Below are 10,961 nucleotides of genomic sequence, written 5' to 3'. Positions count from 1 at the left end.
GTTATGGGGAGAAGGTAGGAGAATGGGGTTGAGAGGGAAAGATAGATGAGCCATGATTGGATGGCGGGGTAGATTTGATGGCCTACTGAATGGCCTACGTCTGCTCCTAGGGCATATGCAGTCTTATCATCCTAGAAATTCAGTTGAATGTTGCTGCATTCCTTCTCAGTACGTCCTTTTGTTAGGTAAGGAAACTGAAACTGCACACAATATTTGAGATGTGGCCACACAAAAGGCCTATAAATATTGTAGCAGAGCATCACCATTGTATGCTGATTCAGTGTGATGCTTGCAGTATGTGGGAGGTCAAGGACACCGCTGGTGCCTCTGGCTGCTACAAATGCGAAAAGTGCATCCAGGTAGAGCTCCTGAAGGGCCGTGTTGGGGAACTGGAGAAGCAAGTGGATGACCTCCGGTTCGTCCGAGAAACGGAGTCGTTCCTCGACAAGTCCTACAGTACGATTGTTACACCTAAGGTACTGGAAGAGAGAAGGTGGGAGACAGTGAGAACGGGAGGGAAGCATGGAATGCCAACGTCCCCGGGTGTTGTACCTCTTGTGAACAGGTTCACCCACTTAGAAGCTGTCGGGACAGAAGAGGTGTTTACACTGGGCGGCGGACTGGCTTGTGATGCGAATAGGGCTGTTGAGCCAAAACCAAAAAGGCCTAAGGCAGGCAACGCCATTGTAGTGGGAGACTCCATTGTGAGAGGTACGGACAGGGGTTTCTGCGGCAACAGACGGGATGCGAGGATGGTGTGCTGCCTTCCTGGTGCCAGGATCCAGGATGTCACGGACAGAGTGCAGAAAATCCTCAAGGGCGAAGGTGAACATCCGGAAGTGGTAGTGCATGTCGGCACAAACGATGTCGGAAAGAAGGGGATGAATATTCTGCAGCGTGACTTTAGAGAGCTCGGAAAAATGCTGAAAAGCAGGACCTCCAGGGTTGTTATCTCCGGTTTGCTTCCAGTTCCTCGTGCTGGCGAGAGCAGGAACAGGGAGATACGGGACCTGAACGTGTGGCTGAGGAACTGGTGCACGGGGCAGGGATTTAGATTCTTAGATCACTGGGATCTGTTTTGGGGTAAGGGGGAACTGTACAAAAGGGACGGATTGCATCTTAACAGGTGTGGGACCAGCATTCTGGCAGGCAGGTTTGCCACTGCTACACGGGTGGTTTTAAACTGAATAAGGGGGGTGGGGTGTCGAATGGGCTAGTGGAGGATGGAGTTAAACGGAAAGGGTTTCTTAAATGTGTGAGCGTAGAGACAGAGGGGTGTAAAATGAGGGTAGAAGCAATAGGTAGCAAGGTGAAAAGTAAAAGTGGCAGGCCGGAAAATCCAGGGCAAAAATCAAAAAGGGCCACTTTTCAACAAAATTGTATAAGGGGTAAGAGTGTTGTAAAAATAAGCCTGAAGGCTTTGTGTCTCAATGCAAGGAGCATTCGTAATAAGGTGGATGAGTTGAATGTGCAGATAGCTATTAATGACTATGATATAGTTGGGATCACGGAGACATGGCTCCAGGGTGACCAAGGCTGGGAGCTGAACATCCAGGGATATTCAATATTCAGGAGGGATAGAGAGAAAGGAAAAGGAGGTGGGGTAGCGTTGCTGATTAAGAGAGGAGATTAACGCAATGGAAAGGAAGGACATTCGTTTGCAGGATGTGGAATCGGTATGGGTAGAGCTGCGAAACACTAAGGGGCAGAAAACGCTGGTGGGTGTTGTGTACAGGCCACCTAACAGTAGTAGTGAAGTTGGAGATGGTATCAAACAGGAAATTAGAAATGCGTGCGACAAAGGCAAAACCGTTATAATGGGTGACTTCAATCTACATATAGATTGGGTGAATCAAATTGGCAGGGGTGCTGAGGAAGAGGATTTTTTGGAATGTATGCGGGATAGTTATCTAAATCAACATGTAGAGGAACCAACGAGAGAGCAGGCTATTTTAGACTGGGTATTGAGTAATGAGGAAGGGTTAGTTAGCAGTCTTGTTGTACGTGCCCCCTTGGGCAAGAGTGACCATAATATGGTTGAGTTCTTCATTAGGATGGAGAGTGACATTGTTAATTCAGAAACAATGGTTCTGAACTTAAAGAAAGGTAACTTTGAGGGTATGAGACGTGAATTGGCCAAGATTGACTGGCAATTAATTCTAAAAGGGTTGACGGTGGATATGCAATGGAAGACATTTAAAGACTGCATGGATGAACTACAAAAATTGTTCATCCCAGTTTGGCAAAAGAATAAATCAGGGAAGGTAGTGCATCCGTGGATAACAAGGGAAATCAGGGATAGTATCAAAGCGAAGGATGATGCGTACAAATTAGCCAGAAAAAGCAGCATACCGGAGGACTGGGAGAAATTCAGAGACCAGCAGAGGAGGACAAAGGGCTTAATTAGGAAAGGAAAAATAGATTATGAAAGAAAACTGGCAGGGAACATAAAAACTGACTGCAAAAGTTTTTATAGATATGTGAAAAGAAAGAGATTAGTTAAAACAAATGTAGGTCCCTTGCAGTCAGAAACGGGTGAGTTGATCATGGGGAACAAGGATATGGCGGACCAATTGAATAACTACTTTGGTTCCGTCTTCACTAAGGAAGACATAAATAATCTGCCGGAAATAGCAGGGGACCGCGGGTCAAAGGAGTTGGAGGAATTGAGTGAAATCCAGGTTAGCCGGGAAGTGGTGTTGGGTAAATTAAATGGATTAAAGGCCGATAAATCCCCAGGGCCAGATAGGCTGCATCCCAGAGTACTTAAGGAAGTAGCTCCAGAAATAGTGGATGCATTAGTAATAATCTTTCAAAACTCTTTAGATTCTGGAGTAGTTCCTGAGGATTGGCGGGTAGCAAACGTAACCCCACTTTTTAAGAAGGGAGGGAGAGAGAAAACGGGGAATTACAGACCAGTTAGTCTAACATCGGTAGTGGGGAAACTGCTAGAGTCAGTTATTAAAGATGGGATAGCAGCACATTTGGAAAGTGGGGAAATCATTGGACAAAGTCAGCATGGATTTACAAAAGGTAAATCATGTCTGACGAATCTTATAGAATTTTTCGAGGATGTAACTAGTAGCGTGGATAGGGGAGAACCAGTGGATGTGGTGTATCTGGACTTCCAGAAGGCTTTCGACAAGGTCCCACATAAGAGATTAGTTTACAAACTTAAAGCACACGGCATTGGGGGTTCAGTATTGATGTGGATAGAGAACTGGCTGGCAAACAGGAAGCAAAGAGTAGGAGTAAACGGGTCCTTTTCACAATGGCAGGCAGTGACTAGTGGGGTACCGCAAGGCTCAGTGCTGGGACCCCAGCTATTTACAATATATATTAATGATCTGGATGAGGGAATTGAAGGCAATATCTCCAAGTTTGCGGATGACACTAAGCTGGGGGGCAGTGTTAGCTGTGAGGAGGATGCTAGGAGACTGCAAGGTGACTTGGATAGGCTGGGTGAGTGGGCAAATGTTTGGCAGATGCAGTATAATGTGGATAAATGTGAGGTTATCCATTTTGGTGGCAAAAACGGAAAGCAGACTATTATCTAAATGGTGGCCGACTAGGAAAAGGGGAGATGCAGCGAGACCTGGGTGTCATGGTACACCAGTCATTGAAAGTGGGCATGCAGGTGCAGCAGGCAGTGAAGAAAGCGAATGGTATGTTAGCTTTCATAGCAAAAGGATTTGAGTATAGGAGCAGGGAGGTTCTACTGCAGTTGTACAGGGTCTTGGTGGACCACACCTGGAGTATTGCGTACAGTTTTGGTCTCCAAATCTGAGGAAGGACATTATTGCCATAGAGGGAGTGCAGAGAAGGTTCACCAGACTGATTCCTGGGATGTCAGGACTGTCTTATGAAGAAAGACTGGATAGACTTGGTTTATACTCTCTAGAATTTAGGAGATTGAGAGGGGATCTTATAGAAACTTACAAAATTCTTAAGGGGTTGGACAGGCTAGATGCAGGAAGATTGCTCCCGATGTTGGGGAAGTCCAGGACAAGGGGTCACAGCTTAAGGATAAGGGGGAAATCCTTTAAAACCGAGATGAGAAGAACTTTTTTCACACAGAGAGTGGTGAATCTCTGGAACTCCTTGCCACAGAGGGTAGTCGAGGCCAGTTCATTGGCTATATTTAAGAGGGAGTTAGATGTGGCCCTTGTGGCTAAGGGGATCAGAGGGTATGGAGAGAAGGCAGGTACGGGATACTGAGTTGGATGATCAGCCATGATCATATTGAATGGCGGTGCAGGCTCGAAGGGCCGAATGGCCTACTCCTGCACCTAATTTCTATGCAGAGCCTCTTGATTTGGAAGCCAACATATCATTTGCTTTCTGAATTGTTTAGTGCAACTACATGTTTGCATTTATTGACTGGTGTTCAATACCATCCAAACCCCTCTGTCCATCAACATTTCCCAATCCAACACAATTTAAATGCTCTGCCTGTTTTTCTTGACAAAATGCATAACTTCACAGTTTATCTATGTTATAAGATTTCTACCATTTATTGTCCACTCCCTCAATCTGTTTGTGCACAATCTGTTAAAACTATTTCCCTTCCAGATATTGTTGATGATGTTGTCACATTCCATTGATACTTTCCCCATCATCCCCTTCTTTACATTGCCTCTAGTATTTTCCCCATTATTAATTTTCCACTAACTGGTCTAAAATTGACTGCTTTCTCTCTCTGTTTAAAAAAATAAATTTGTCATTCTTCAATCTGTAGAAACCATTCCATGATCCAATGAGCTCTTGAGGATGTCAACCAATGCACTTACTATTTCCAAAATTTCCTCCTTTAGGAATGAGGAAAATAGTCAAGAGCTTCACTGGCAAGACAAAAAACTGTATCCTAATAGTAAGCTCAAAATTATTGTGCTCTCTTTCAGTGGTCCCAAGGAGCATTTTCATGCCTTCTCTTAAGTTACTGAATTACTTCTTAAACAAATTGAGTGCAAGAGTGTACATTTCTTTGGAAAACCCAACTAGGGTGTCTGGAACTCATGGAGGAAAAAATACATAAGGGATAAAAGATCAGGATCTTATTGAATGTCAGATCAGGCTAAATGAACCAAATGACCTATGCCTGGCTTCTATTTCTTATGATCAGCAAGCTCTTGTTTGATCTCTATGCTAGTCTTTGTAGATTGTTTTCTCTTTTTTTTGGGGGGGGGGGGGGGGGAAGAGAGAAAGGAATGAGAAGACTAAGCCAGAAAAATAGTCACTGACAAAGTTATCTAGGACTTTCACTGAGATATCTTGCAAAAAATCCACAATAATAATAGACACCCTGTTTCTCAGTTCCTCCAGAACTTCCCTGTTATACATGCAGCAATTAAATTGGCTTCCTGTTTTAGGTGGTTTGAGAGCTTTGGACTTTTATTTATTTTAAATGAGCCAAAATGCAAGACATTTTTCCAGTTTTATGACTTTTCTTCGAAAATTAGTTAAAATGCAGGACCAACATCATAATTAACTTGCAATGTTATGATGTCAAATGGGCCGATCTAAATAATTTGCTAATCTTTCACAAGAGCAGGCACCCTGTAGTATTTCCATGTTGGGGTTTTGTGCCGTGCACTAGTTGCAGGGCTATTTGCAACATGGAAATGAGTACCATAATATTTGCATGTTTTTTCTGTTCTTAAAAATGTTACTTTTCCACTTTTGAGTTTACATTCTCCAGGGGATGTCTTGTATTCTAATGTTTAGTTTTTCTCAAATGCTCACAAATATGCATTTATAATCTATGTACTATCACAGATAAGATCGTGAATAATATGAAATGAAACCATAACTATTAAACCAGATATTGCTCTGCGTGACCATCCTAAATCACAAGACAGATTTCGCTTTTCTATCAAATTTGTGTCAAAGCCAGGATGTGATCAAACGTTTCATAGCTAGTTCAGAAATACTATATTCAAAAGGCAGAGGTGGCTTTGATGTGTCACTAATGCAAATGGAGCACATTCTGGAGTAAGTTCTTACCTGTTAAATGCATTCAACAGAGCAACAACCTCCTGTCGGGTGAGCTGAAAGCCTGCTGAGGGGCTGTGCTCAGGGAGATTCTTAATTTCCCGCTCAGAAAATAAAATCTTCAGTGCAGTACCTAAACCCTGAGTCTGACGAGAACAGCAGAAAGGTTTAGTTATTGAGTTATAGAGCACAGAAATTTGTTCTTCAGCCCAACATGCCCATGATTACCATCAAGTCCATATCTAGATTGATTCTAGTTTCCAGCACTAAGCTCATCACGTTCCATGATGCTCACGGTCCTCTGCATACACCCCTACTTAGGCGAGAAATTCCAGATTCCAACCTTCACCCCCTCTAAACCTCCTCCCACTTACCTTAAACCTATGTCTTCTAGTTTTAGACACATCTACGACGTTGTGATGTTTTACCACCTAGGCTGCGCCCTCAATTCTGTGTACTGCAGTCAGGTCTATACTCAGCCTACTCTGCTGCAAGGAAAACAGCAGCAGACTGTCCAGATTTGCCTCATAATGCAAATGTTCCATCTCAGACACCCTGGTTAATTTTCTCTGCACTGTCACCAGTTCAATCATATTATTCCTAAAGTGTAGTCACCAGATCACCACAAAGCACTCCAGCTGAGGTTAATTAACATTTTACTTTGTTATACCAAAAACTCCTGATCTCATATTCTCTGCTCTGGCTAACAAAAGCAGCCCATGGACCATTTTAACCAACTATTTACCCAATCTGCTCCTTTCTGGGATCCTTACGCTTGTTTACCAGGGTGTCTCTGTTCTTCAATAATCCCAAGGCATCTTACCATTCAATGTATATGTCTTACCCTTCTTAATCCTCCCAAAATAAATCACTTCACACTTGCCAATATTAAATTCCATATGCCATTGCTTTGCCCATCTCACTAATTCATCAATATTGTTCCATTACCTAAAATTATCCTCCGCACTATTAACGAAACCACCAATGTTCCTGTCATATGTAAATGTATTCATGATACTTGCTACATTCATATCCAAATCACTCACATGCACAATTCCACTGCTGACAGGTGAATTTTGAAACATCCCATTCACCATCTGAGTAATGTATGCCAATGTATAGGTATGTTACAATACTTACCTACGGCAGCGCTGCAGTTCTGCCACTGGCCGTGTGCGCGACTTTGGCGCCTTTGAGGGGGGGGGGGGGATTAAAATGCAGTTTTCTCCTGCCTGTCGGAGTCAAACTTTCTCAGGCTGTTATGCTGCTGCAGAAAAATCGTTTCGACTTCCTTTCTCAGAAGTTTTTTAAAAAATCGCGGGACAATTTAATCCCTGGTGTAAAAAAAAAAGCTACTTCTAACGCCGTCAACGCCTACAATGGGACGGATCTCATGCAGGGGACAAAACAAAATGTAAGTCGTGTATTTTACATATAAACCTGCTTCTTTGGATGACTTTAATCAAAATTTCCTTGGCGATAATGTGATTTTGGCCCCATACGAACCGGCAGTGTTTTTCCTGCCGATATGGGGTTCAAATTCACTGCAACGTCAACATTCCAATCGATTGCGTTCCACAAAAACCCACTTGCAAGATGATTAAAATGCCCATTAATTTACAGGAATTAAACATTAAATTCCTTCCATTTGGCCCATAAATTCATGACAATGAGATTTTAAAATCATGTTATATTGTGAATTCTTGTGTGAATGTTATTTGGACACTTCGGCTATTTAAAAATGTTAACCTTTTCTTAAGAAATGGATAGATGTTTAGATCTAGTAATTGAATTTTGTAATTAGCTACAATTAGGTAACTAACTAATTATATGCTTTAATTTCAGGTCATCCAAGTAAGATTGTTTCATATTTCTTTCAGAATGCTTCAATCTATAATAACTGAAAATGTCATTCAGTTCTCTTAATTTTTAAGAAAGTTATGGGCTTTTGACTGTCCTTGATCACAGCTTTTGAGTTAAGTGAATGGAAAAGCATTAGGGAACAAGATGCTAATTTCAGTATGAAAATGGCCAAAACGTTTTTAATACTGAAGATATGAAAGTGAATTAGGTGTCAAATTAAACTTCTTTTTATGCTTTGTCTGATGGGATAAATTGCAGACTTGATTTTTTAAATCTCAAAATTTTGTAACATTGCTACAATGTACACAATTCAACCTGCACGTGCACTGTTTTTCTACATCAAAATGATTTCCACTCTAAATCACACATGGTTTATTTGAGAATGTTCTGGATACAAACCTGCAGTTTACCCCATACTCTGCATTTGTCACACCCAACACAGTCCATTATCCGTGAAATGTTCTTAAAATGGAGCCTGAATTCCTCCTGGGTAAAAAGAAAACAATTACAAGCCATCAGATAATTTGGAACCTTCAAAACTAAATTAAGCATGCAACCATAAACTGAACATGAAGTGCTATTTCTACCCATCATGACAAAGGGAACTCTTTGTAAGTGGAACATAGAACAAAGAACAATACAGCACAGGAACCCACAATGTTTGTGCTGAACATGATGCTTAATTAAACTGATTTTTCTGCCCATATACGATCCAAGCCTTCTATTCCTTGCACTTCCATGTGCCTATCTAAAAGCCTTCTTAAACACATCTACTTAATCTGCTTCTACCAACACCCCTGGCAGTGTGTTCCAGGCCACCAACACTGTGTAAAAATAACATGCCCTACACATCTCCATGAAACCTTCCCCATCTCCTCTTATAGCTATGCCCTCTAGTGATGGATATTTCCACCCTGTGAAAAAGGTTCTGACTGTCTACCCTATCTATGCCTCTCATAATTTTATATTCTTCTATCAAGTCACCCTTCAACCTACGATGTTTCAGAAAAAACAATCCAAGTCTATCCAACCTTTCCCTATAGCTGAAACCCTCAAATCCAGGCAAGATTCAGGTAAATCTCTTCTGCACTCTTTCCAAAGCTTCCACAACTTTCCTGTAATGGAACAACCAGACTGCAGGCAATTCTCCAAATGCAGCCTTGCCAAAGTCCTATAGAGCTACATATAATACGACTCGTATATTCAGCACCCTTAGCAATGAAGGTCAGCGTACCATACTTGCCTTCATAACGTCTCTATCTGGTGGAAGGAAAATGCTGATCAGAAACATTCCAGTACATCATAAAATTTATCAGCTGTGCGCCTGAATTGATTTTTCCATATTTTAATCACTTTCCATTGTGCATCATATAACGTGCATTGCACAATAGGTTTTGTTCGTCTACATTCAGAACTTTGAATTCAATGCATTATTCTTTACCCAAATATATATTTTGAAAAACTGGACATAAAAAACTCTCAAAACTTGATTACTGCAATTCTTACAAAAGAATGCTCTTAACTTCGCACCTTTAGAGTCTTAGCTTCTTTCTTGTCACCTGCAAACATTGACTTCTCATCAAAGTGCATAGGAAATAGTCTAGAGGAAAGGAAATGGAAAGACAGAAGTTGGAGGAAATGGTTTCAATGGATTTGAAATACTTTCTCAATCAACCAAGAAATAAGCAAAAACTGTGCTCTAGCAATGACTTACAAAGTAAAATGGTACCACGTAAAAGTTGGACTTTAATAACGGAATACAATAATAGTCGTACATTTTAAATTCCAATGCAATGCACAGAAGTAAGGAATAAAACATTTAAATGTCAAAATATAATCAAACTTCAAAAGGCACTGGGAGTGGGTGGGATGACCGGGAGACACAAATCAAAAACAATTAGCATCTGAACATGAAATTTATCAACAAACAAATATTAGTGACCAAATCAAACATTGTTTCAGAAATACAAAACTCAGGCAGAAGCCTGGTAAGAGTTAAGGAAATTGATGTAAATAGAGTGGTAAATGTGGTATACATGAATTGGAATGGAAAATTCTGATAAGACATAGAATAAATAAAACCATTGATGTGCAGAAGAATCTTTGGGTTCAAGTCCATAGAGAGCGTCAATACAGGTGGATATAAGAGAATAGGATAGATTGGATAGGCTAGGTTTATTCTCCTTGAAATATAGGAAACTGAGGAGGGACATTGTATGTAGTTGAAACAAAGAACTGCAGATGATGGTTAATACACAAAAGGACACAAAGTGCTGGAGTAACTCAGCAAGTCGGGCAGCATAGTTGAAGAACATGGATAGGTGATGTCGGGACACTTCTTCAGACAGATTCAGTTTGCTGAGTTACTCCAACACTCAGTGTTATGTCACCTTAAAACTAGGGTGTTGATACCGTTGGTCTGCACCAGCGAAGGAAGAACAGGCATGTGGTGAGAGGCGTGGGAGCCCCATGGTGATCGGGCGCATCCTGGCCGGCAGCAGCAGCCTGAAGAAAGAGCTGCTCCCGGGGCAACAGCATGAGCCACAACAACAGCCTCGCCAACTGGACTGGGGGATGGGTGAAGAAGGGTTCGCTCGTGTACCTTGCGAGCTGGGGGGGAGCATCAGAAGCCAGGGGGACCATGCAAGCCGGATAGCGTTGGTAGGTCTGTCTGCTATAACCAAAACTCGTTATAAAGGGGTCTATTAAAACAAGAGTTTACTGTAACTCATCCAAATTAAAAAGGGTAACTGAAATTTGATAAATTATTTTTGCAATCGGTAACTTTATAAACAAAATCACATTGAACATCCCAAAGATTAAGCACTTTTCTTACTTGGTTTCGTTGAGAACCTCCAGTAGCTGCTTTTTGGTAATTGTATCTTCTGTTGTATTTCCAGTGTATAAGTCCACAATTGAACGCTCAAAATAGATAGCTACTTTCGACAAAGCTCTCAGTTGAATTAGGTACAAAAAATAAAGGTTTTTCAATCTTCTTGGGCCTTCTCCTTTCGTTTCAGCAGGGTGAAATCGAAATCGAAATTCTTCTACATTTGGTCCCCATTTTGTTCCTCCCCACACATCTGAAAAAAATGTGTCAATGATGG

The 10,961-nt window shown here is 41.4% G+C and overlaps 1 protein-coding gene across 3 annotated transcripts in view; it reads right to left on the bottom strand.

Moving 5' to 3' along the window:
* Positions 1-10,961, bottom strand: part of ero1b (endoplasmic reticulum oxidoreductase 1 beta) — a 56,705-nt gene that overhangs the window by 3,966 nt on the left and 41,778 nt on the right. For all 3 annotated transcript variants that reach the window (XM_033021753.1, XM_033021754.1, XM_033021755.1), the window contains 4 exons: positions 10,691-10,937; positions 9,385-9,454; positions 8,254-8,340; positions 6,004-6,137 (listed from right to left, as the gene is read on the bottom strand). In XM_033021753.1, the coding sequence (XP_032877644.1) occupies positions 6,004-6,137; positions 8,254-8,340; positions 9,385-9,454; positions 10,691-10,937 (538 nt within the window). The remainder of the gene's footprint in view (positions 1-6,003; positions 6,138-8,253; positions 8,341-9,384; positions 9,455-10,690; positions 10,938-10,961) is intronic.

The sequence above is a fragment of the Amblyraja radiata genome, chromosome 5 (assembly GCF_010909765.2).
Source record: "Amblyraja radiata isolate CabotCenter1 chromosome 5, sAmbRad1.1.pri, whole genome shotgun sequence".
In the NCBI taxonomy this organism is placed as follows: Eukaryota; Metazoa; Chordata; class Chondrichthyes; order Rajiformes; family Rajidae; genus Amblyraja; species Amblyraja radiata.
The sequence above is the reverse complement of the archived record's forward strand: the minus strand, read 5'-3'. Positions and strand labels throughout refer to the sequence as shown.